General features: G+C 35.4%; 1 protein-coding gene across 1 annotated transcript in view; it reads left to right on the top strand.

Moving 5' to 3' along the window:
* The window catches only part of ABCB5 (ATP binding cassette subfamily B member 5), a 178,747-nt gene that overhangs the window by 107,547 nt on the left and 43,380 nt on the right, over positions 1–27,820 (top strand). Inside the window, exons 15-16 of the mRNA XM_077757610.1 lie at positions 11,641–11,802; positions 15,880–16,020. Coding sequence (XP_077613736.1) covers positions 11,641–11,802; positions 15,880–16,020 — 303 coding nt within the window. The remainder of the gene's footprint in view (positions 1–11,640; positions 11,803–15,879; positions 16,021–27,820) is intronic.

Raw genomic sequence — 27,820 nt, 5'->3', positions numbered from 1 at the left:
TTGGGATTCTCATTCTGTGTGTGTGTATCTCTCTCTCTTTCTCTTTCACCCTCTTTTTTCTGTCCCTACCCCATTCACATGCATGTGTGCTCTCTCTGTCTCTCTAAAACTGAAAAAAAAATTTTAATTAAACAAAAATACGATTTTTACCAATGGTATTATACAATTCATAAGAAAGACTTAGAATTACCCCCTTAGGATTACAGGGTGCCTGGATAGCTCAGTCAGTTGAGTGTCCAACTTCGGCTCAGGTCATGATCTCACAGTTTGTGGGTTCGAGTCCCACACTGGGCTCTGTGCTGACAGCTCAGAGCCTAGAACCTGTTGCAGATTCTGTGTCTCCCTCTCTCTCTGCCCCTTTCCCACTCTCACTCTGTCTCTCTCTCACACACAAAGATAAATAAACATTAAAAATTTTAAGAAAAGAATTACTACATAGAAATAATAAGAGACTTAAGAAAACAAAAAACAAACAATAAAAACTCTCTTCCCAGTTATCATTCACCCTATATAGGACAACTTTCTTATACCATACACAAAAATAAATTCAAAATGGGCAAACCCAACTGTTAGGAAACCATCAGAATCCTAGAGGAGAATGCAGGCAGAAACCTCTTTGACCTGGGCTGCAGCAGCTTCTTACTATACATGTCTCCAGAAGCAAGGGAAATAAAAGCAAAAATGAACTGTTGGGACTTCATCAAGATAAAAAGCTTCTGCACAGCAAAGCAAACAGTCAACAAAACTAAAGGGCAACCAACAGAATGGGAGAAGTTATTTGCAAATGACATATTGGATAAAGGGCTAATTTCCAAAATCTATAAAGAACTTATCAAACTCAACACCAAAAAAATAAATAATCCAGTTAAGAAATGGGCAAAAGACATAAACAGACATTTCTCCAAAGAAGACACAAATGGCTAACAGACACATGAGAAAATGCTTAACATCACTCATCATTGGGGAAATGCAAATCAAAACCACAATGAGATACCACCTCACATATGTCAGAATGGCTAAAATTAACAACACGAAAAACAACAGGTGTTGGTGAGGATGTAAAGAAAGGGGAGCCCTCTTACGCTGTTGGTGGGAATGCAGATTGTTGCAGCCACTCTGGAAAACAGTATGGAGATTTCCTTAAAAAACTAAAAATAGAACTACCCCAGCAATTGGACTCCTAGGTATTTACCCAAAGGATAGAGAAATACTGATTTGAAGAGATGCATGCACCCCAATGTTTATTGTGATGGGCTAAATGGGTGATGGGCATTAAGGAGGGCACTTGTTGTGATGAGCATTGGCTGTTATGTAAGTGAGGAATCACTAAATTCTTCTCCTGAAACCAATACTACACTATGTGTTAACTAACACATTTAAATAAAATCTTGGAAAGAAAAAAAGTTTGTATTTGCAATATGCATTTTAGTGTTTAGACCTTTCTTCTGTAGACTATGTTACACATAAAGATCGCCTAGAGAAAATCACATATGCTAGTAAGGACCAATTAACAATGTAATTACATGTACTTCATCAGACTTAGCTGAAATTTAAAAAAATAAATCTTTCTACTTACAATAGTTAGTTGCTCCTCAACCCACTTTATCATAACATTTGCATAATATTCATTAAAATGCCACAGTTCCGTTCAGGATTCTTTCAGAACTTCAAGAAAGGCCAACTTGAATGCTGTAAATAAGCTGGTTCTTTTGTTTGAGATTCTTTTTTTTAAACAGCTTTTTTGAGGTTTAATTGACTTACACATGTAAAGTATACAATTAGAAAAGTTTGGGCATAAATATACACCTGGGAGACCACCACAGTCAACAATAGTCAACAAGTCACTACTCAAAACTTTTACACACTTTTTGTAAACGCTCAATTCCAACACTCTCTTTTGCCTGGCTCTTGACCACCCCTGGTTTTACTGCCAATGTAAATTAGTATGTATTTTCTAGAACTTTATGTAAATAGAATCATACATCATGTATTCTGTCTTCCCTGACTTCTTGAACTCAGCATACTTATTTTCAGATCTGTCCTTGTTGTGGAATGTATCAGTAATTCCTCTTTATTGGTAAATAGTATTCCACTGTATGGATGTACCACTGTTTTAGCTTATTGTTATCAATGCCCATTTAAGTTATTTAGTTTGTTTGTAGTTTTGGGATATTACACATAAAGTTGCTCTGAACATTCATATGTAAGACTTTCTGTGGGCCTCCAACTTTATTTCCCTTGAATAAATATTTGGGATTTAAATGGATGGACCATATGATAGGAGTATTGTTTACATTTTAAATTACCAAATTATTTTCCTTTTACATTCTTATAATATATGAGAATTACAGCTACTCTACGTACTTGCCAACACTTAGGATAGCAAGACATTTTAACACTAACCACCAGAATAAATATGTAGTGGTATTTCATTATTGTTTTAATTTGCATTGAATCTTTTTAAATTTATTAAGACTTGTTTTATGGCATAGAATATAATCTATCTTGGTAAGTGTTGTATGTTGACTTGGAAGTAATGTGCATTTTGCTGTTGTTGGGCAGAGTATTCTATAAACATTAATTATATCAAGTTGGTTCATACTGTTATTCAAGTCTTACTTATCCTTACAGATTCTCTACTTGTTCTATAAATTATTGAGAGAGGGGTATTGAAACCTTTCATTGTTATTGTGGATTTGTATTTACAGTTGTATCCATTTTGGTGTCATGTATTTGGGGGCTCTGTTATTATGTGCATAAATATTTAAAATTGTCATGTCCTTTTGATAAATTGATCCCTTGATCATTGCAAAGTAACTCTCTTTACTCTAATTATATCATTTGCTCTTTATTCTATTTTATTTTTTCATTTTAATTCCAGTATAGTTAGTATACAGTGTTATATTAGTTTCAGGTGTACAATATAGTGATTCAACAATTCTGTCCATTACTCAGTGCTCATCAGGATAAGTGTACTCTGAATCCCCGTCACCTCTTTCGCCTGTCCTCCCACTCATCTCCACTCTGTTAACCATCAGTGTGTTCTCTGTAGGTAAGAGTCTGTTTTTAGATTGTCTTTTTTTTTCTTATCTGTCCATTTGGTTCTTTCTTAAATTCCACATATAAGTGAAGATATATGGCAATCATCTCTCTGAGTGACTTTTTTCACTTAGCATTATACTCTCTAGATCCATCCATGTTGTTGCCAATGGAAAGATTTCATTCTTCTGTCTGATTAATATTTCATTGTATATATATATATACATATATACCATTTCTTCTTTATTCATTTATCATTGGAAACTTAGGCTACTTCCATAATTTGGCTATTATAAATATTGACGGTAAACATAGGAGTACATATACATTTTCAAATTGTTTCATATTCTTTGGGAAAATATTAAATAGTAGAATCATTGGATCATAGGGTAGTTCTATTTTTTATTTTTAAAGAAACCTCCATACTGTTTTCCACAGTGGTTGCACCAATTTGCATTCCCACGCACAGGATGTCTTCTTTGGAGAAATGTCTGTTTATGATTCTGCCCATTTTAACTGGATTGTTTGGGATTTTTTTAATATTGAGTTGTATAAGTCCTTTATATTTTTTGAATACTAAAAATTCATCATATATGTCATTTGCAAATATTCTCTCCCATTCTGTAATTTTTCTTTTAGTTTTATTGATTATTTCCTTCGCTGTACGGAAGGTTTTTCTTTTGATGTGGCCCCAATAGTTTATTTTTGCTTTTGTTTCCTTTCCCTCAGGGGACATATCTAGAAAAATGTTGCTATGGCCAGTATCTGAGAAATGACTATCTGTGCTCTCTTCTAGGATTTTAACAGCTTCAGATCTTCACATTTATGTCTTTAATCCATTTTGAGTTAATTTTTGTGTATAATGTAAGAAACTGGCAGTTTCGTTCTTTTGCATGTAACTGCCCACTTTTACTGACATCATTTGTTGAAGAGACTTTCTCCCATTGCATATTCTTGCCTCATTTTACAAAAATTAATTGCCAATATAATTGTAGGTTCATTACTGGGCTCTTTGTTCTGTTCCATTGATCTGCATGCCTATTTTTGTGCCAGTACCATACTGTTTTCATTTCTACAGCTTTATAGTATAACTTGAAATCTGAGATTGTGATACCTCAGGTATTGTTTTTCTTTTTCAAATTGCTTTAGCTATTCAGGGTATTTTATGGTTTCATACAAATTTTAGGATTGTTTGTTCTAGTTCTGTGAAAAATGCTGTTGGTATTTTGAATAAGGACTGTATTAAATCTGTAGATTGTAGGGTACCTGACTGGCTAAGTCAGTAGAGCATGCCACTCTTGTCTGAGTCATGAGTTCAAGCCCCACATTGAGCATAGAGTTTAGTTAAAAATAAGAAGGGAGAGGAGAAGGGGAAGAGGTAGAGGGACGGCAAGGGGAAGGAGAGGAAGAGGAAGAGGAAGAGAAGGAGAAAGGAGGAGGAGGACTAGGAGAAGTAGGAGAAGAATGAGAAGAATGAGGAGGAGGAGGAGAGGTAAGAGAAGGAGAAGAAATAAAAGAAAAAAATCTGTAGATTTCTTTGGGTAGTATAGACATTTTAACAATATTTGTTCATCCAATCCATGAGCATGACATATCTTTCCATTTGTTTGTGTTGTCTTTGGTTTCTTTCATCAGCATTTTATAGGTTTCGGAGAATAGGTCTTTCACCTCTAGGTTAAATTTATTCCTATGTATTTTATTATTTTTTGTGAAGTTGTAAATGGGATTGCTTTCTTAATTTCTCTTTCTGCTACTTCATTATTTGCATCCAGAAGTGCCACAGATTTCTGTACATTGATTTTGTATCCTGCAACCTTACTGAATTAATATATCAGTTATAGTAGTTTTTTGGTGGATTCTTTACAGTTTTCTAATATAGTATCATGGACATAGTGAAAGTTTTACTTCTTCCTTACCAATGTAGATGCCTTTTATCCCTTTCTCTTATCTGATTGTTGTGGTTAGGACTTCCAGTACTATGTTGAATAAAAGTGGTGAGATGACATCCTTGTCTTGTTCCTGACTTTAGGAGAAAAGCTCTCAGTTTTTCATCATTGGGTATGATGTTAGCTGTAGGTTTTTCATATATGGCCTTTATTATATTGAGGTATGCTTCTTCTAAACCTACTGTTTTGAGGGTTTTTATCATGAATGGATGTTGTACTTTGTCAGATGCTTTTTCTGAGTCTATTGAAATGATCATATGGTTTTTATCCTTTCTCTTTTTCATGTCATGTATCATGTTGCTTTATTTGTGAATATCTAACTACCCTTGACTCCAGGAATAAATCCCACTTGATTGTGGTGAATGATTATTTTAATGTATAATATTGGATTCAGTTTGCTAATAGTTTGTTGAGGATTCTTGCATCTATATTCCTCAGAGATATTGCCCTATAGTTCTCTGTCTCTCTCTCTCTTTTTCTCTCTCTCGTAGTGTATTTCTCTGGTTTTGGTATCAGAGTAATGTTGGCCTCATAAAATGAATTTGGAAGTTATCCTTCTGCTTCAATTTTTTGAATAGTTTAAAAAGAATATTAACTCTTCTTTGTTTAATGTTTATTTACTTATTTTGAAGGGTAAGGGAAGTCAGAGAGAGAAGGAGAGAGAAAGGAAAAGAAAAAACCAAAGAGAATCCCAAGCAAGCTCTTTTCTCTCAGCACAGGGCCTAATGTGGGGCTCATACCCACAAACTGTGAGATCAAGGCCTGAGGCAAAATCAAGAGTCAGATACTTAAATGACTGAACCACCCAGATGCCCCAAAGAATACGTATTAATTCTTCTTTAAATGTTTGGTAGAATTCACCTGTGACACCATCTGTTCCTAGACTTTTGTTTGTGGGGAATTTTTTGGTTAGTGATTTAATTTCATTGCTGGTAATCAGTCTGTTCAAATTTTCTATTTCTTGCTGCTTCCATTTTGGTAGGTTTTATATTTCTAGGAATTTATCCGTTTCTTCTAGGTTGTCCAATTTTTGACTTATACATTTTCTTAATATTCTCTTATAATCTCTTGTATTTCTGTGATGTTGTTATTTCTCCTCTTTCATTTCTAATTTATTTGAGTCCTTTCTCACTCTTTCTCTCTCTTTTTTTTTTTTTTTTGAAAATTGATTAACTTTTAGCCAGACTCATCAAAAAGAGAGAGAGAGAGAGAGAGAGGACTCAAATATCCTTTGCTCTTCATCTGATACTAATATATCCAGTCCAGAACTCCCCTATGACCCAGAAATAGCACTGCTAGGAATTTACCCAAGGGATACAGGAGTGCTGTGTGTAGGGGCACATTAGCACCCTATTTCTTTTGTTTGACCTTTAAGCTATTATTAGACATTTTACATTCATAGCAGCACTTTAAACAATAGCCAAATCATGGAAAGAGCCTAAATGTCCATCAGCTGATGAATGAATCAAGAAGATGTGGTTTATCTACACAATGGAATACTACATAGCAATGAGAAAGAATGAAATCTGGCCATTTGTAGTAACGTGAATGGAACTCAAGGGTGTTAGTGCTGAGTGAAATAAGTCAGGCAGAGAAAGACAGATACCATATGCTTTCACTTAAAAGTGGATCAGGAGAAACTTAGCAGAGGACTATGGGGGAGGAGATGGGAAAAAATAGTTGGGGAGAGAGAGAGAGGCAAACCATGAAAGACTCTTGAATGCTGAGAACAAACTGAGGGCTGATGGGGGTGTGGGACAGGGGAAGGGGGGTGATGAGCATGGAGGAGGGCACTTGTTGGGATGAGCACTGGGTGTTATAAACTCTGAAAGAAAAAAAAAACCTAATGTATCTAGTCCAGCTTTCTTTTACTCAGTGTCTTTGTTTTTAAAATGTAATTCTTATAAGTGGCATTTGGTTGAGTCTTGCCTTTGTATTAAGTTTAAGAATCTCTGACTTTTAGTTGGGGTATTTAGACCATTTATATTTAATGTGATCATTGATATGTTGAAATGTGAATAGATCATCTGGCTTTTTTTTTTTTCTGCTCTTAATTTCTGTTTTTCTTGTGTTCTATCTTCATTTGGATTAACTGAGTACTTTTTATGATCCCTTTTTATCTCTATTGTGAGTTTATTAGTTATAACTCTTTGTAATTTTAGTGATGGGCAGGATTTATTGTATACACCTGTAAAACTTATCACATGCATGATAAGTGAATGCTATTACATCACCTGACATATAGTAGAAGAACTTACATTAGTGTACTTCCCTTCCTGCATTTCTGACCTTTAAGCTATTATTAGACATTTTACTTATACATATGTCAAGCCCCATACTACATTGCTTCCTTTATTTTTTGCTTAATCAGCTTTTCTTTAAGTGATTTAAATAATAAGGAAAAATTATATAGTTCTCCATGTGATTACCATTTCCAGTGCTCTTTATTTCTTTGTGTTTATCCATGTTTCCAATTGGTATCATTCTCTTTCACTTGAAGGACTTCCTTCAATATTGCAGTTCCACTGTTAGTGAATAATTTCAGCTTTTGTTTGTGGAAAAAGTCATTGTTTCACCTTCAGCTTTGAAAAATGTACTTTCTGGATGTAGAACTCTATGCTGAGAGTTGTTTCCTTTTTCTTTTGTTTTCTTTCTTTATATATTTATTTTAAAGACATGTTTCACTGTTTTTTTGCATGCATTTTTTCTTTTTTTTAATTTTTTAATTTTTTGTTTTTGAGAGAGACAGAGAGGAGAGAGAGAGAGAAGACAGAGGCAGGTGAGGGGCAGGTCGGGGGGGGACTCAGAATCCAAAATTGACTCCAGACTCCACCCTGTCAGCACAGAGCCCAACATGGGGCTTGAACCCATGAAATGTGAGGTCATGACCTGAGCCAAAGTTGGGCAGTTAACTGACTGAGCCATCGCCCCACATGCATTTTTTCTGACAAGAAATCTACTGTCATTTTTATCTCTGCTCCTTTCTCTGTCATCTGTCTTTCCCCACCCCACACCCTGGATGCTTTTAAGATTTTACTGTATATCTCTACTACTGAGTAATTTGATTTTGATATGCTTTGGAGTAGTTTCCTTCATGTTTCTAGTGTTGAGGTTATTGGATCTGTGGAAGTCATAGTTTTCATCAAATTTAGAAACATTTTACCATTGTTTCTTCAAACAGTTTTCCCATGCCACAGGGATACCAATTACACATATGTTAGGTTGTTTGAATTTGATTCAGACCTCACTGATGTTTTCTTAACATATTTTTATTGTTTTTTCTCTCTGTGTTTAATTTTGGATAGTATCTATTGCTCTGTCTTTGAGTTCACCTTTCTTTTCTTCTGCAATATTTAATCTGTCATTATTCCCATCTATTTTGGTCATTTTTTAAATGTTTATTTTTGAGAGAGACAGAGAGAGTGAGTGCAAGCAGAGGAGGGGCAGAGAGAGAGAGGGAGACACAGAATCCAAAGCAGGCTCCAGGCTCTGAGCTATCAGCACAGTGCCCAAGGTGGGGCTCAAACTCACAAGCTGTGAGATCATGACCTGAGCCAATGTCGGACACCCAAATGATTGAGCCACACAGGTGCCCCGATTATGGTCATTTTTATAGTTTAGATTTCTCTACTTAATTTTTTGGACATAATGAGGATAGAGATACAATAATTGTTTTAATGTCCTTGTCTTCTAATTCTTACATTTGTTTTAGTTCTGGGGCAGTTTGAGTAATTGATTTTTCTTCTCATATTGGTTGTATTTTCTTACTGTTATTCTTGCCTGGTCACTTTTTATTGGATGTCAGAACTTGTAAATTTTACGTTGTTGGGTGCTGGGGTTTTTTTTTCAAAGAATATTTCTTTGAAATATTCCTAACATTTGTTGAGACTTGAAATTTTAAGTTACTTAAAAAGTTTGATCTTTTTTTCTTTGCTTTTAATTTTTGTTAGGCTAGTTTAGAGCCATGTTTACTTTAAAGAGAATTATTCTCTACGATTGAGGCACAACTCTTTGTACTCTGTCAATACCTCTACACATTTTGAAGTTTTACAGTCATGTTGGTTAGAATGGGTATTATTGCCTGCCCTCTATGAATGCTGGGTGTGGTAACCTCTAATCCTTTCCAAGAGCTCTTTCTCCAGCCTTGAATATTTTCTTCACATTTTTGTGTAGTCAGCTTTCTGCTCAATACTAGGGAGCAGTAGTATTGAGTTCTGCTCCGAAGCACCAAAGTCGGGTGCTTAACCAACTGAGCCACCCAGGCACCCCGCTTTCTTGCTTTTCTTCAGCTTTCTTTTTTTAAACAAAAATGAAATGTATTTACATGAAATAAAATTAAGGAAATTGAGACAAGAAGACAACTCATTGGCCCAATAATTAAATACAGGCACTATGAGTATTTTGGTATATTTTTATATAGGTGTCATTTTCTATGGGTAGATTTTTTAACATAGTTATAGCAAGATGCATAATTTTTCCATATAACATTATATCATTAATCTGTTTCTACATTATTATTTAATCTTAATAACTTGTTCAGAAAATTTTTATTCTCTTATAGACTTAGAATAGAATCTGAAAGAAATACTCATCTACTTTATCAAGTACATCTTTATGGAGCAACCCTTCTCAGAGTTTAGAGAACTCCATGCCAGATTCTAGTACCAGTCCTTCCAGTGACTGGCTGAGCCTTGAGCAGCTTCTTAACTTTTCTGAACTCCAATTTCCTTTTCTGTATTAGATAAGAATAAAAATAAGAACTATAAAAGTAACTAGCATTAATATAGTAGTAGTAGTAATAGTAATAATATTAACTGTCAATTCTTAGCACCAGAAAAATTTTAGTGTGCCAGTTTTATGCTCAAAGTATCCATTATTGTGCTAGGCATTTATAGAAAAAACATTATTTCAAAAATAGTCAGAACAATCTTGTAGAGGAACAATAAAGCTGGAAGTCTTAAATTAATAGAGATCAAGGCCTATGTTTTTAAGTTTATTTATTTATTTTGGGGTGGGAGGGGCAGGGGAGAAAGAGCGGGAGGGAGGGAGAGAATCCCAAGAAGGCTCCATGCTGTCAGCACAGAGCCCAACATGTGGCTCGATCTCACGAACCATGAGATCATGCATTACCTTAGCCAAAATCAAGAGTTAGACGTTCAACTGACTGAGGCACCCAGGTGCCCCTCAAGACCTACTTTAAATGTGTGGTAGTTAAGACAGTGTAGCATTGGTGAAATAATAGATAAACTGAATATTAGAACAGTATTCAGAATATAAAAACAGACACAAAATAATGGCCATCTGATATAATGACAAAGATAATTGGAGGGCAATGAAGTAAGGATGGTCTTTTCAGAAATGTTGCTGAGACAATTGTTTAACTATATGGGAAAATGTACATTGACTCTTACTTTATATCACACACAGAAGTCAATTCCAGATAAATTATAGATCTAAATATAAAAGACAAAATGATAAACTTTGTAAGGTAAAAGATAGGAAAACATCTATGTGACATTAGAGTAGATAAAGATTTCTTAAATTAGGACACAAAAAAACAAATTAAAAGAAAAGTTGATAAATTGCACTTTACTAAAATTTTTAAGTTCTATTAATAAAGACACCATTAAGAGAGTGAGAAGAGAACCATTCATAGGGGGGAAATTGTAATACATTGTGTGTGACAAAGTCCTCATATATAGCATATATAAACAGGTCCTGGAAATTGACAAGGATAAGACAGTTCCAACAACAACAACAAAAACAAAAACAAAAAACAAGCAAGAAAGAGCAGTTCACAAAAGAGAATGTCCAAATTGTCACTAACCATATGACAATATGAAAAGTTGTTCAGCTTTATCAGTCATCAGGGAAATGCAAATAAAGCCACAATATGATAGTACCCACCTACCCGACAAAAACAGAAAGCATCAAATGTTAGTGAGAATATAGAGTAGCCATAACTTTCCTGCACTTTGGGGGGTTTATAAATTGGGACAACCACTTTAAAAAGCTATTTGGCAGGATCTAAAAAGGTGAACATATGACTCAGCAGTTGTTCTCCCCAATATGTAACTAGTAGAATTCTTTACACATGTTCATCAAGTAGACATGTATAGTAATCTTTTCATAGCAGAAACTACCCTTTAACACTGCTTGAAACTACCCAAATGCCACTCAACAGTAGTATGGATAAATAAATTGTGGTATATTCATACAATGGAATTTTATTCAGCAATTAGAATGAATAATCTACAATGATATATAACAAAATGGATGATTATCAAAAAAAACGTAATGTTGAATGAAAACTTCCATTGCAGAATATATGCTTCATGGTTCTACTTATATAAAATACAACAAAAAATCAAAACTAACCTATGCTGTTTGAAGTCAGGATAGTGGTTACCATTGGTGTGGATGAGTGGTAACAGTGATTAAAGAGAGCCTGAAAGAGGGTTTCAGGGTGCTAGTAATGACCTTTTTTTAATTTTAATTTTTGTTGACTTTTCCTAATCCATTAGAGTCAAAATTTCTATATTCAAAGATAAGATTCCTTAATATTTAAAATAATACTATAAGAAGATTTTTTTTAAGATTGCATTTTGTTATTTCTATTAATTTAATTTTTTTTTCTATACTTACTGTTTTGTAGGCAAGCAAAGGTCGGACTACAATTGTCATAGCACACCGACTTTCCACTATTCGAAGTGCAGATCTGATTGTGACCATAAAAGATGGGATGGTGGCGGAAAAAGGAACACATGCTGAACTAATGGCAAAACAAGGTCTATATTATTCACTTGCAATGTCACAGGTAATGTTTATGTGACATAATGCTATGTTAGCAAGATTGGTTTTTTCTTTTTTAACTTTTCAGAATTCATACGACAGAGTCCTGAATCATAATGTTAGATTTTGTTACATTTGCCAGGCACACTGCAAATAGGCTTCCAAAGAAGACATCCAGATGACAAACATGAAAAAGTGCTCAACATCGCTTGTCATCAGGGAAATGCAAATCAAAACTACAGTGAGATATCATCTCACACCTATCAAAATGGCTAAAATCAAAAACACAATAGGTGCCTGTATGGCTCAGTCATTTAAGCATTTGACCGCAGATTTTGGCTCAGGTCATGATCTCACAGTTCCTGGGATCGAGCCCCACATTGGGCTCTATACCGAGAGCCCTCTCTCTCTGCCCTGCCTGTGCACTCTCTCTCTCTCTCTCTCTCTCTCTCTCTAAATAAATAAATAAATAAATAAATAAATAAACTCAAAAAAAAGGAACAACAAGTGTTGGTCAGGATGTGGAGAAAAAGGAACCCTCATGCACTATTGGTGGAAATGTAAACTGGTACAACCACTGTGGAAAACAGTATGGAGGGTCCTCAAAAAGTTAAAAATAAAACTATCCTATGATCTAGTCATTGCACTACTTGGTATTCACCCAAAATATACAACAGCACTAAGAAAGGGATAAGACAACCCTGTGCTTATTGCAACTTTATTTACAATAGCCAAATTATGGAAGCAGCCCAAGTGTCCTTTGACTGACAAATGGATAAAGAAGATGTGATGTATAATGCAATGGAATATTATTCAGCCATAAAAAATTATGAAATTTTGCCTTTTGCAATGACATGGATGGAGCTAGAGAATATAGTGCTCAGTGAAAATAGGTCAGTCAGAGAGGGGCACCTAAGTGGCTCAGTCAGGTAAGCGTCCAACTCTTGGTTTCGGCTCAGGTCATGATCTCACAGTTTGTGAGTTTGAGCCCCACATAGGCCTGCTTGGGATTCTCCTTCCCCCTGTCTCTCTGCCCCTTCCCTTCTTGCAATTTCTTGTCTCTCTCTCAAAATAAATGAATAAATTTTAAAAAATTTAAAAAATAGGTCAGTCAAAGAAAGACAAATATCATATGATTTGTGGAATTTAAGAAACAAAACAAATGAGCAAAGGAAAAAAGAGAAAGAGAGGGAGAAACCAAGAAACAGACGCTTAACTATGAAGAACAAACTGATGGTTACCAGAAGGGAGGTGGATTGGGGGGCAGAGGTAGATGAAATAGGTAATGAGGATTAAAGAGTACACTTCTCATGATGAACACTAAGTAATGTATGGAATTGTTGAACCACTATATTGTATGCGTGAAACTAATATAACTCTGTATGTTAACTATACTGGAATTAAAATAGAAAACTTAATAAAAATATTATTTCACAAATTAGGAAATTTTGAAAGTTATGAGCTTCCATCTCCTCATCAAACCTAAAACTCCACGTTTTGAACCCTAGCTTTCTCCACAATGCCTGAATGAATTATTTTTATTTTTATTTATTTTTTTTATTTATTTTTATTTTTTTAATGTTTTTATTTATTTCTAGGAGAGAGAGAGAGAGAGACAGTGTGAGCAGGGGAGGGTCAGAGAGAGAGGGAGTCACAGACTGAAACAGGCTCCAGGCTCTGAGCTGGCAGTCAGCACAGAGCCCGACGCGGGGCTCGAACCCACGAACCGCGAGATCATGACCTAAGCGAAAGTCGGCCGCTTAACCGACTAAGCCACCCAGGCGCCCCATGAATGAATTATTTTTAAACACCTTCTATAAAGCATTGACAAATTTAAAAGAGTTTGAAAATATAATCTTACATCGATTCAAAAACTTCCAGTTTCAATTTTATTCACATTAGACCATATATTCCTGTAAAAATAAATGTTAGCCATTTTATGACAGTTGAATTTGTGTGATTTTTATTCCAGAGTAGACTTAATAATTTATGAAATTATTAAGTTCAATATTTTCAAACTAATAAGTATAACAATAAAAGAAAATAGCTATGGTTAAATTAACCATATTTTGATATTTTTTAAAACTACTTCACTCACATCTTTCTTTGAAGTAACGTGTCTTTATTTTTCATTATAACTAAACTAATACTCCATTATTAGGTCTTAGGTTAAAGAGTTTCACAATGTAAGGAAAATAAAAGTGCAATGTTTGTAATATAAATGTATAAGTATTTAAAACACCTTATTCAAAATGGATTAGTAGTCTCTGATTACTTAAAATAAAGCTCATTCTGATAGAACAGTGCCATTTTTAATAGTCAGTGAATAACTACAATATTCTGGGTACTGCATAGTAAACATAACATCCATGATACCTACATAAACAGTAACTCATTTCTGAAACTCTGGAAGTGCTTATTTGCCACTATGCCTATATTGTCTGAATGAATCAGTTTGTTAGAATTCATGATGCTCTTAAGTATTTTATAGTTACTGTTGCTAAGAGAATCAATTGCAAGAAGCAACATAGCAGTAGTTAGGGTTATGAGCTCTGGAGACACTGTAGTTTGAAATCCTGACTATACCACTTAATAGTTTTAGACCCTTAGGCAAACTGTTTAAATTTTCTGTGCCTCAGTTCTCTAATCTCTAAAATGGAGAAAATAATAGTAACTTATTTATGAATCACTGTAAGTATTAAATGAGTCTTTCATGTAAAGTACTTAGAGTTATTGTTGGCATACTAGATTTTATTATATTACTATTATTAGTATTATCCAATCAAACTTTTTAGAAAAGTTCAAACCAGGAAGAGTAATGCTGTAATTATTTATCTTGAACATATACGATTATTTACAGACATATTCCATTAGTGATTTTTCCACATGAAAATTAAATAAAAACAGACAGATACATACCAAAACTTCCTGTCATCAGTATTTTGTCTAGCAGCCTTCTCAGGAAAAGAAATTGTCTTTGACCTGTTAAAGCACCGTTTTAGAAAAATTTATTTTGCAAAGAGGTCAAACTTTTATTTTAAATTTGCCACAAAATAAATAGCTCCTGGAAAAAGCCAAGTAAATGATTTCTTTCTTGGTAGAGAAATTTATAGGAAAAAAAAAAAGAAAGTGATAGCATAAAAGAATGTCTGATTAAAGATAAGATACTAAAACTGGTTGAAGTTTACCGTACTTTGAGATGACTGATTAACAGTTGTTAAGCTTGTCAAAGAATCACAGTACTTGGAAAGCCATCCATATGCATATGCTCCTTTGCACCTAAATCAACCTAAGGCTGTCTGTCTCTGCTCCCCACCCTGGTCTGGGACACCATCATCCAAACTGGGCTCCTCATTTCTGTCTTGTCTCCTTCATCTCTTCATGAGGAAATCACAAATTTATTCACACCCCAATAAGATGAGCAGAGAGTGTGTAGTTTTCTTTATTTCACTAAATCTGGTCCCATTTCTCTGAGTAGCAAGAAAAACAAAAACTAGATTTAGAACAGTCTGGTTTAGAACTTCCTCCTTGCCCTATGATTTAAACAGTTTCTTTAAAGTTAACTTGATGTCTCCACAATTTCTTATTGTCTAGGAGCTGGCCCACTAAGTTTGCTTTCCGATCAGTTTGGAAGGGGCAGCAGTTGCAAGCCTAGCAAGTGTTATTGTCTCCTGATATCTCTCTCAAGCCTAGCATCACATTTAAGTGCCTAGGTATAGGTTATAAATTTATAAGCTCCATTAAAGGCTAGGAAGAAGGAGTCAGAAAGAAGAGCTTTGAATCTTCTCCCTCACAAAGTTCTTTTTACTAAAACCTATCCCTTCTAGTGGAATAGTTGTTTTGAACTAAGGCATTGTTCTCTCCAGTTAATTATAATAGGTCTTTGGAAAAGAAAGCACAATAAGCTATTGTCACCCACTAACATTTTAGTATAAGCTGAACTTACTAGCCCTCTATCAAGCCTGAAAAGTTAGCAGGAACTGCACAAGAATATATCACTTTCAATATCAGATGTAATACAGTTTCAGAAGGATGATTAATAAAATTCTTTTGAATTTTGAAGGCATTATTCTAATGGTAACATGTATATTCTTCATTTAAGGATATTAAAAAAGCTGATGAACAGATGGGATCAATGGCATATTCTACCGAAAAAACTACCAACTCAGTTTCTCTGTCCTCTATGAGGAACATCAAGTCAGACTTTACTGACAAGTCTGAGAAATCCATCCAATATAAAGAGGTAATACTTTAACAAATATCAACAAGTTCTCCAATAAATTTTTATTTAATTCTCGTAATATTTAGGATATATGATAAAATATTACTATAACACTAAGTGTATGAGTAAAACATAAATCTTTCCCAAACTTCACTATAGTATCACTGTAATGCTGTAAGAAAAAGGGCCTTAAATAAGACTGCATTTATGTAACAAGTCATTTCAGGGGCAAGAAATCTCTTAAGAAAGGGCTTTGTGCCTGGGTAGCTCAGTCAGTTAAGCATCCGACTTCGGCTCAGGTCATGATCTCACGGTTCGTGGGTTCGAGCCCCACGTTCAGGCTCTGTGCTGACTGCCAGCTCAGAGCTTGGAGCCTGTTTCAGATTCTGTGTCTCCCTCTCTCTCTGACCCTCCCCTGCTCATGCTGTCTCTCTCTCTCTCTCTCTCTCAGAAATAAATAAAACATTAAAAATTTTTTAATTAAAAAAACAAAGAATGGGCTTTGCTCTTCTTTTTCTAGTTCCCTTAGGCACAATGGGATTGGCTAGTGAAAATTAAGAGAATTCTAAAGAATGCAGAGATAGCAGACAAAAGTAGAAACCACTAGTAATATTGAAATAAATACCTAAAGAAGACCCCTCATTCTTCCCCAACCAAGGCTAAGATTCATGCCTCACTTCAAAGGGCACAGCTTTCATTCACTGGATGGCAGAGAACCTCACTGGTGGGGTTTGCTGGAAATCTGTCCTGTGGCATGCCAGAACCCCTAGGTGCCAGGAGAAGCTGCGGGGCATGGTTGGAACCAGGAGCTGGGCAGGTTGTCTTCTGCAAGAGTCAAGTACAGTCCCATGTGTAGGAAGGTGCATGCATTAGTGACCTGTGCCAGTGCTATCTAGGTCCCCTGGCTACACGTCTCCTGGCCAAGTCAAGAGCCAGACAAAGCACCTGGTGGCCAAACACAAGAGAAAACTGCACTCAACTAACTCTGAGAAAAATTGTGCAAGCAGAGTAGCAGAGAGAAAATCTCACCTTGCAGGAGCCTTCCCAGTAAGCCACCAGAAAAAGCAGGAAGAGAAACTCCTTCCTGCAATGTTTTTCCAGTACCCTCAGCTGACACAGCTTGACATCTTACTAGCTGATAAAGGAACAATATTTAGCAGGCAAAAGGGTGAATGTGGACCCAAAAGGGAATAAATCAGTAACCAGAACAGAGGTGGTATTGTTTTAAATAGGGGGAACAGCTAATATCCCAAATAGGGGGATTTTTGAGGTCACAGTCACTAAGAAGAAGGATAGGCAGAGGGTTGTGTGAGATACTCAGGGACCAATCAGACAGCACCTTGTAAACCATTTTGATGTTTTCTTATAGATTCTTTTCTTATTCTATCAGAAAGCCATTAGAGGTTTTTGGGGTACCTGGCTCAGGCGGTTAAGCGTTTGACTTCGGCTCAGGTCATGATCTTGTGGTTCATGAGTTCGAGCCCTGCATTGGGCTTTGTGCTAACAGCTCAGAGCCTGGAATCTGTTTCGGATTCTATGTCTCCCTCTCTGTCTGCTCCTCCCCTGTTCATGTTCTGCATCCCTCTGTCTCAAAAGTAAAAAAACATTTAAAAAAAATTTTTTAAGCCATTAGAGGCTTGTAACCAGTGGTGTATGACCCACAAGGAAAATAGGATGGGATTCATAGGCAATTAACCTGAATGAGGGAAAAATCATAACTTTTTACCCACCTATGCTTGATAAAAAATTAATTTAATTATGACTATGAACAACAAACTACTGGTTTGTTGCCTATAACATCACTACTGAAAATCACAGAAATTTTGATATCGCATTACAGTTGTTATAGATATGTTAGAATATCTTTACACTCATCACTATTATATTTTATTATTTAATGTGCTAATAATGAAGCACAACCATAACTGTATCACAACTTTGAATTTTTTGTTAAATAATTTGAATACTGTGTTTCATTTTATTGGTTTTCTTTGAGACCAATGTGTTATATAGTACTTTGTTATAAATCCTTCTGGTAAGGAGTCCTCAGATATCATCAGTCTTCCAAAGGGGTCCATGACACAAAGCAGGTTAAGAACTGTTGCATGAGATGGTCTTATTCAGAAAAGTGCATGAACCAATTTGTTTAATTTGACTGCTGTGTGGAGAATGGTGTTTGGGAACCAGAGTGGGATCAGGGAGAACAAGCCAGGGAAGAGATGACAGTGGTTAAGTAATGGACCTGATGGACCTGATTAAAGCTGTCTAATTAGAAATAAATTATAGATGGAGAAGCAACTAGGACAGGATATTGAGGCTCAGGACCCTGCAAAATTTAAATTCAGGTAGAAAAGCAGTCACCAACAAGGGCGCCTGGGTGGCTTAGTCGGTTAAGCGTCCGACTTTCGCTTAGGTCATGATCTCGCGTTTCGTGGGTTCGAGCCCTGCGTCGGGCTCTGTGCTGACTGCCAGCTCAGAGCCTGGAGCCTGTTTCAGTCTGTGACTCCCTCTCTCTCTGACCCTCCCCTGCTCACGCTGTCTCTCTCTCTCTCTCTCCTAGAAATAAATAAAGCATTAAAAAAAGAAAGAAAGAAAGAAAAGCAGTCACCAACAAAGGAATCTAGAGAATGGCTAGAAAAAGAAAGAAAGAGAGAGAGAGAGAAAGAAAGACAGACAAAGACAGAAAGAAACAGAAAGAAAGAAAGAAAGAAAGAAAGAAAGAAAGAAGACGGAAAGACAGACAGACAGAAAGAAAATGCCAGGAGAGTATGGTAACATAGAAACCAACCAAGGAAAGTGTTGCAAAAGAGGAAGAGGTCATTTAAGTCAATTGCCGTGAAAGCCAGATGAAATTAAAGATTTCTAGGGTGCCTGGGTGGGTCAGTCGGTTGAGCGTTTGTCTTCAGCTCAGGTCATGATCTCACGGTTTATATGTTTGAGCCCCGCGTCGGGCTCTGTGCTGACAGCCATCTCAGAGCCTGGAGCCTGCTTCGGATTCTGTGTCTCCCTCTCTCTCTGACCCTCCCCTGCTCATGCTGTCTCTATCTCTCTCAGAAATAAGTAAAACATTAAAAAAAAATAAAAAAAGAAATTAGAGATTTCTGCTTCCAGCCAAGATAGGTTAACAAGAACTGGATTTACCTTTCTGCTTGAAACATCTAAGAAACAGAACAGAACATGTGAAACAATTTTCCAGCGTTGGACATCATGATCCCTGAGGAAGAGGAAACAAATGAGGTGAATCTTCTCACTGATCCAGGTTACTACTTAGCAGAGCCAGAAGGGGAAACCCATGCAAAGCACAGTAAGCCCAAATAGGCAGCATCCTTAGAACAAAGAAGTAAGAGGGGAGAGCTTCTCAGAGTTCCAGAGATCTTCATAAGTTCTCCATTGAGTCTTCATCTGAGTACTGATCAGCACATTAAGAAAACTGCCAAAGGCAGAGGAAATATCTATCAGAAAGGAAGAAAGAGAACAGTCCTTTCACAAAGGCTCACAAAGGGTCAGGAGTAGTTCTTATTCTTTTAAGTTTTTAATTTAATTCCAGCTAGCTAACATACAGTGTTATATTAATTTCGGGTGAACAGTGTAATAATTCTACACTTCTATACATCACCCGTGCTCATCATGATAAGTGCATTACTTAATCCCCATCACTTATTTAACCAACCCCTCCCCTCTGATACCACCAGTTTAAGAGTAGTTATTAGGGTGCCTGGGTGGCTTAGTCGGTTATGCGTCCAGCTCTTGATTTCTGCTCAGGTCATGATCTTACAGTTCGTGAGTTTGAGCACGGACAGTGCAGAGCCTGCGTGGGATTCTCTCTCTCTTGCTCTCTCTTTGCCCCTCTCCAGCTCTCTCTGAAAATAAATAAATAAACTTAAAAAAAAAAGGGCAGATCGTATTAAACCAGCTCAAAGTAGTCTCTAAGTTAATGGTTCATTGAGTTGGATATTAAGGAAAATATTTCCTCAGAGTTTGTGGGGAGAGGGGGAATAGTCCCATACTAAACACAGCTCTGAGCCCAGCTAACAAAGGTTTAAAAACAAACTTCAAAGGGATCAAACTGTTTCCAAGTAATTTAAATGTCAGGGTGCCTGGATGACTCAGTTGGTAAAACATGCAACTCTTGATCTCAGGGTTATAAGTTCAAGCCTCATATTGAGTGCAGAGATCACTTAAAAAATAAAATGTTTAAAAAATTCAAACATACCCAATAAGTAAAATTTACAGTGTTTGGCATCCAATTAAAAATCACCAGGCAAGTTGGAGTGCCTTTATGGCTCAGTCAGTTAAGTGTCCAACTTCGGCTCAGGTCATGACCTCACGGTTAGTGGGTTCGAGCCCCGTGTCGGGCTCTGTGCTGACAGCTAGCTCAGAGCTTGAAGCCTGTTACAGATTCTGTGTCTCCCTCTCTCTCTGACCCTCCCTTGCTCATGCTGTCTCTCTCAGAAATAAATTTTTTAAAAATGTTAAAAAAATTTTAAATCACCAGGCAAGTAAAAAAAGCAAGAAATTATTTCCCAAAATGAAGAGTAACTCAACCAATAGAAATAAACCCAGAAATGACACACTTGGTAGAATGAATAGGAAATTAAACAGTTACTATATTTCATATATTCAAAAGGAAAGCAAAAAACTGTTGAACAATGAAAATTTTTTCCAAATTTGGTGAAAACTAAAAACTACAAATCCAATAAGTTCAATAAATCCCTAATACAAGAAATATAAGGTACACTATGCCAAGGCACATCATAACCAAATTGCTTAAAACCTGTAATAAGGAGGAAAAAATTAAAGCACCAAGAGAAAATCAGCAGAATATATAAGGGGAAAAAGTAAGAAAATCACAGACTTCTCATTAGTAACAATGCAAACCAGAAGACAATAGAGTAATATCTTCAAAGTATTAAAAAGAAAAAAATCAAAATGCTACATGCAGAAAAATATTTTTCAAAAATAAGGCAATGTAAAAAATTTTTCAGGGAAAAAAAGCTAACATAATTTATCACCAGCAGACCTACAGTACTAGAAATGTTAAAAGAAGGCTTTTAAGCAGAGAGAAAATAATACCAGATGGAAATCTGAAATCTACACAAAGGAATGAAAAATATTAAAAATAGTAATAAATTGGTTAATATAATGATAGTTAATAATGATTAATATATTTTAAGTAGTCTCCATGCCCAATGTGGGACTTGAATTCATGACTCTGAGTTTAAGTCTCACATGCTTGGGGCACCTGGGCAGCTCAGTCAGTTAAGAGAGACTCTTGATTTTGACTCAGGTCATAATCAAGGTTTATAGGATAGAGTCCTGAATTGGCTCTGTGCTGACAGTGCAGAGCCTGCTTGGGATGCTCTCTCTCCCTCTCTCTCTGCCACTCCCCCACTTGTGTGCATGCACACACATGCTCTCTCTCTCTAAAAATAAATAAACTTAAAAAAAATAAGTCACATGATTTACTGACTGAGCCAGCCAGGCACCCCAATAATGCTTTTGTAAGTGTGTTTCAAAAATAATGTACTTGTTTAAGAAAAAAAATAACTGCAGTATAGTGTTTATAACAAAAGTATAAGTAAAAATTTGTAAAAACAATAGCCGAAAGACTAGGTGGAAGAAATGGAAATATTCTATTTTAATGTTCCTAAGTGGTATGTAATAACTTGAAGGTAGATTGTGATGAATAGTAGTCAAAGTAGATTTCAAAGCAAAAAAATATTACCTGGGATAAAGGGTTTTTTTCATAATTATATAAAAGGATCAGTTTATCAAGAACCAAAAAGAGAATAAAAATTCACAGTTTTATTCAGAGATTTCAATACTCTTCTTAAATATTGACAAAACAAGTAGACAAAAATTTAGCAGAGATATAAATGACTTTAATAGCACTCTCAACCAGCTTGAACTAATAGACATATATAGAAGTCTCCATCTATCAACAGAAGAATACACATTCTTCTCAAATGCATCTGAAACTTTTATCAAGACAGACCATATTCTAAGCCATAACACAAGTCTCAATATGTTTTTAAAAATTCGAGTAATGCAATATATATTACTTCACTAAAGTGGAATTATATCAGAAGTCAAGAGCAGAGGGACACCTGGCTAGCTCAGTTGGTAGAGCATGCAATTCTTGATCTTGGAGTCCTAGGCTTGGACTCCACATTGTGTGTAGAGATTACTTAAAAGTAAAATCTTGAGGAAAGGAGAGGAGAGGAGAGGAGGGGCAGGGGAGGGGAGGGATCAAGCACAGAAATGCCCTTGAAATCTTGAAATATTTGGAAGCTAAGCAACTCACTTCTAAATAATGCACGGATCAAAGAAGAAATCAAAAGAGAATTTCAAAAGTATTTTGAGCTGAATGAAAATGAAACCAAACATAATTAAAATGTACCCTATAATCCAGCAATTGTACTACTGAGTATTTACCCAAGGAATACAAAAATACTAATTCAAAGGGATCCATGCACCCCGATGTTTATAGCTGCAGTTTCTACAATAGCCAATTTATGAAAACACTGAAAGTGTTCATTGACTGATAAATGAATCTCGATAGGGTGTGTGTGTGTGTGTGTGTGTGTGTGTGTATGTAATATGACTCATCTATAAAAAAAGAATGAAATCTGCCTTTTGCAATGTCATGGATGGAGCTAGAGAGTATTATGCTAAATAAAATAAGTCAGAGAAAGAGAAATATCATATGATTTAAGAAACAAAACAAATGACTAAAGGGGGTAAAATAAAAAAGAAAGCAATAAAAAAAAAAGGCAAACCAAGAAACAGACTGTTAACTACAGAGAACAAACTGATGGTTACCAGACAGGAGATGGATAGGAGGTGGATTAAATAGGTGATGGAGATTAAGGAGTGCACTTGTCCTGATGAGCACCATGTGATGTATAGAAGTGTTGAGTCACTATATTGTAAATCTGAAACTAATATTACATTGTATGTTAACTAACTGAAATTCAAATAAAAACTTTAAAAAAGTAAAAATAACTCCAGTTTAAAAAAATGTGTGAGATGAGGCTTAAAGTATTACTGAGAAATTTATACAACTAAACATTTATATTATATAAAAAAGAAAGATCTCAAATTAATAAACTTACTTTATAAGAAACTAGAAAGAAGAAAAGAATTATAAAGAAAAAAATCAGGGCACCTGGGTGGCTCAGTTGGTGAAGCATTCGACTCTTGATCTTGACTCACATCATGATGTCATGGTTATGAGACTGAGCCCCAAGTCAGGCTCCACTCTGAGCAATAGAGCCTGTTTTGGGTTCTCTCTCCCCCTCTCTCTCTGCCCTTCTTCCCATTTGCATGTGCTCTCTCTCTCTCTCTCTCTCGCTCACTCGCTGGCTCTCTCTCTGTAAATAGCATTTTTTAAATAAGAAAAAAAATCCATGAAATCCAAAACTGGCTCTTTGAGAGCCTCAGTAAACTGAAAAACCACTGGACTTACTAAACAAGTTAAGAAAGAAGATATAAATTACCAATATCAAGAATGAGTGTGGCAACATCACTACAAGTCCCACAGATATTAAAAAAATAGTAGGGGTGCCTGGTTGGCTCAGTCATTTAAGCATCTGACTCTTGATTTCAGTGCAGGTCATAATCTCAGAGGTTGAGATTGTGAGGTTGAGCCCCAAGTTGGGCCCCTCTCTGATCATGGAGCCTGTTTAAGATTCTCTCTTTCCCTCTCCTTCTGCCCCTCCCCAACTCATATGGATTCTCTCTGTCTCTCTCCCTCTCCCTCCCTCTCTTTCTCTTTCTCTACCCCCCCACCCAAAGAATAAAATAATCTTATGAAAACATTTATGCAAATAAATCCTACAACTCAGATGAAATGATCAAATTATTTGAAAGACACAAACTACCAAGGCTCACTCAAGAATAAATTAATAGCTTAAATAATTTTATATCTATTAAAAAGAAATTAAATTTGTAGTGAAAATGTTTTCCTTAAAGAAAACTTCAGGTCCAATTGGCTTAACTGGTGAATTCTACCAAATAGAAAATTGAACAGAAAGAAGTCTCCATTCTATGAGACCAACATTACTCTGGTATCAAAATTAGACAAAGATGTTACAAGACTATAAGATTATAGATAAATATTCCTCATGAACATAGATGGAAAACTTCTTAACAAAATTTTAGTAAATCTAACCAACAATATATAAAAAGAATACTATATCATCACCAACTAGGATTTATCTAAGGAGTACAAGTATGGCCTAACATTAAGAAATTAATGTGAATCCTCATTTCTGAGGAATATCATAACAAAAGTATGAAAGAGTGGGAGGAAAGACAAGATGTGACCCACTGATAAATTCACAGTAATTTTGCCTTCATTTGTGCTTGCTTGAATCTGTTTGGGGAGTAATGGAGATACCTCTCTTCTTTCCTTCTCCTGGCTGCAGCCTGGGAAATGAGTAAAGAAGAATGCAAAATCTCACATTGCGAAAGAAAGAGACAGATGATAAAATTATCTTGGTAATGCCCTGGCTTCTGGATGGGTAGTATATTTGTCTTTCTCTTTATTCTTACCTTGGGTGTTGACTGCTTTCAGCTCAGATTTAAGACATTCATTCTGGAATAAACATTACTAAATTTGGAAGGAGAACATTTTCAAACTAATGGAAAGTAGCCAGAGAAAAATGCTAAACCCAAATTACCAATGTTTGTTGCATATGGAAAATAAAAGTGTGAAATCAATTCATAAAAAAAGAAATTAATGTGAATCATCTCAATCAATGCATAAAATTCAGTTGACTAAATGTACTCTCTATTCCTGATAACTCTCAGTAAACTAGGAATTGAAAGAAATGTTCTCAACCTGATAAAGGGCATCAACAAAAATTCTACAGTTAACATCATTCTCAATAGTGAAGGAACCAAGATCAAGAATAAGGCAAGGATAGACACACACACTAGTTCTATTCAACATTGTGTCACAAGTTCTGGACTGTGTAATAAGGCCAGATAATAAAAGGCATACAAATAGGATAGAAAGATAGAAAACTGTCATTATTCACAGACAACATGACTATCTATATAAATAATCCTATGGTAAGCACCAAAAAGTACAAAAATCAAAAATAGGAACTGAAATTTTAAAAATAATGTACAATATTCTCAAAAATATGAAATTCTTGGGGATAATTTGATAAAAGATTATAAGACCCACACACTGAGATATACAAATATTACTAAGAAAAGTGAAAGGAGACCTAAATAAGTTGAGGAGTATACCATGTACATAAATAAGAAGAGTCAGTATCATTGACAGTTCTTCCTAAATTGATCTATAGTTTCAAGGCAATACCAGTCAATACTTCAGCAGGCTTTTTTGTAGAATTTGACAAACTGATTATAAATGGAAATTCAAAAGGATAAAATAATAAGAACAACTTTGAAAAAGAACAAAGTCCTCCACTCTCTCTCTAAAAAGAAAAAGAAAAATGAGCAAAACATTTGAATAGACATTTTGCCAAAGAAGATAGCATATGGGAAACAAGCACATAAAAAGATGCCATACATCATTAGTCATTAGAGAAGTGCAAATTAAACTCATAATTGAGATATCATGACACACCTATTAGAATGGTAGAAACTAAAAAGACGAACTCTAGCAAGTGTTGGCAGTGATGTGAAGCCAGCAGCATTCCACATTTTGCTAGGGAGAATACAAAATGGCAAACTCACTTTGGAAAACAGTTTGGCAATTTCTTAAAGAGTTAAACATACACCTACTATCTGATCCGCCATTCCACTTCTAGGTATTTACCTGAAAGAAATGAAGGCATGTGTCCACACAAAGTCTTGAATATGAACATTCATAGCAGTTTTATTTGTAAAAGCCTCAAACTGGGAATGATCTAAATTCATATCAACAAGTGACTTGAATATATGAATTGTGATATATTCATACAATGGAGTAGCAATAAAAACGAATGAAATGTTATGAATAAATCTCAAAGGAATTATGTTGAGCAAAAGAGACCAGATGAAAAAAGAATACATACAGTATGATTTCATTTATATAAAATCTTAGGAAATGCAAAATAATATGTAGTAACAGCATGTCCATGATTATAGAAGAGGATTGTCAGCTGAGAGGTGTAGGAAGGGAGGTTTATAAAAGGCTGTAGGAAACTTCTGGAGGTAGTGGGTATGTTCATTATCTTGACTGTGTTAATGGTTTCATGAATGTGTAGTTATGTCTAAACTTAAGTTATAGGGGTACCTGGGTGGCTCAGTTGGTTGAGTATCTGACTTAAGCTCAGGTCATGATCTCGTGGTTCGTGGGTTGGAATCCTGCATTGGGTTCTGTGCTGACAGCTCAGAGCCTGGAGCCTGCTTCAGATTCTGTGCCACTCTCTCTCTGCCCCTCCCCCACCCACACTCTTTCTCTGTCTCTCTCTCTCTCAAAAATAAATAAACATTAAAAAATATATTTTTAATAAATAAAGTTATCAAGTTATACATTTTAAACTCATACAGCCTCTTGTATGAAGACTATAATAACTCATTATAGGTCTAACATACATGAAATTTGGGATGCCTAGGTGGCTCCTTTGGTTGAGCATCCAACTCTTGATCTTGGCTTTGGTCATGATCTCATGGTTTGTGGATTTGAGCCCCATGTTGAGCTCTGTAGTGACAGCACAGAACCTCCTTGAGATTCTCTCCCTCTATCTTTCTGCCTTCTTTCTCTCTCTCTTTCTTTATAAGTTAAATAAATGAACTTTTAAAAATAAATAAAATAAAATATATGAAATTTAAAATTCTTTAGGAAGGTTTGTTTAACTTTTTAAAGCCCTTCTGCATCTCTTCACAAAATGTCTATAATTCATATAATTTTATATCAGATTCTTGTAAAACATGTAATAACCTGTAATATATTTAGATGGCATAGAAACTTTCATGATCTTACTGAATTTTATCATTTTGTTCTTGTCTTTATTCTTTTATATCTTTATAACATTATTTAAGTAATACTCATTTAACCTGTTACTGTATATTTTTCAAAAAGTAAAAGGATAAATTATTCTCTAGAGGAGATAGCCCTCCTACATTTACTGTCTCTAATTTACTGCCTTTATGTCCTGAGACACACCAAGTCTTAGTTTCATTACAAAATGGGGCAATTTTATAAGGAATTTGACAGAAAATCTGTGCTCAGTGCTTGACAAAGAGTTGGTATGCAACTTCTTAAGTTTCTGTATATTCTGGGGCACCTGGGTGGCACTTGGGGAAGCATCCAACTTTGGCTTAGGTCATGATCTCGCAGTTCATGAGTTCAAGCCCCCCCTCAGGCTCTGTGCTGACAGCTGGAGCCTACAGCCTGCTTTGGATTCTGTGTCTTCCTCTCTCTTTGCCCCTCCCCGGCTCACACTCTGTCTATCTCTCCAAAATAAACATTAAAAAGATTTTTAATAAAAAATTCAAAAAATAAAAAATAAAATAAATTTCTGTATATTCTGTTGGACAGTAACCTAACTGAAAAGTGAGGCTTTTTGTGATCATGGTCTTCAGAAAATTTCAGAAAGGAAAGATAATAGATTATTAAGTAACCCAATATAATTGTGGTTTACCCATCCTAAAAATAGACTTTAAAGGCCTTAGAACCTTAAAAGTTCTATTGTTCAAACAGTAGAGTTAACATTATAGTTGCCAGACTAAGATTAACAAAGAATTATAGACTATTTTGTAGTCATTCCCGAAGAATTCTCTTGTTATTAGGTTCACAAAGGACATTACTTTAAGAGTGAATGCCAAGAGGAAGTTTTTTGTTTTTTTTTTTTTTAAT

The sequence above is a fragment of the Crocuta crocuta genome, unplaced genomic scaffold (genome assembly GCF_008692635.1).
Source record: "Crocuta crocuta isolate KB4526 unplaced genomic scaffold, BGI_CrCroc_1.0 scaffold62, whole genome shotgun sequence".
Lineage (NCBI taxonomy): Eukaryota > Metazoa > Chordata > Mammalia > Carnivora > Hyaenidae > Crocuta > Crocuta crocuta.
Note: the sequence above shows the minus strand (reverse complement) of the source record. Positions and strands in the feature narration are given on the sequence as shown.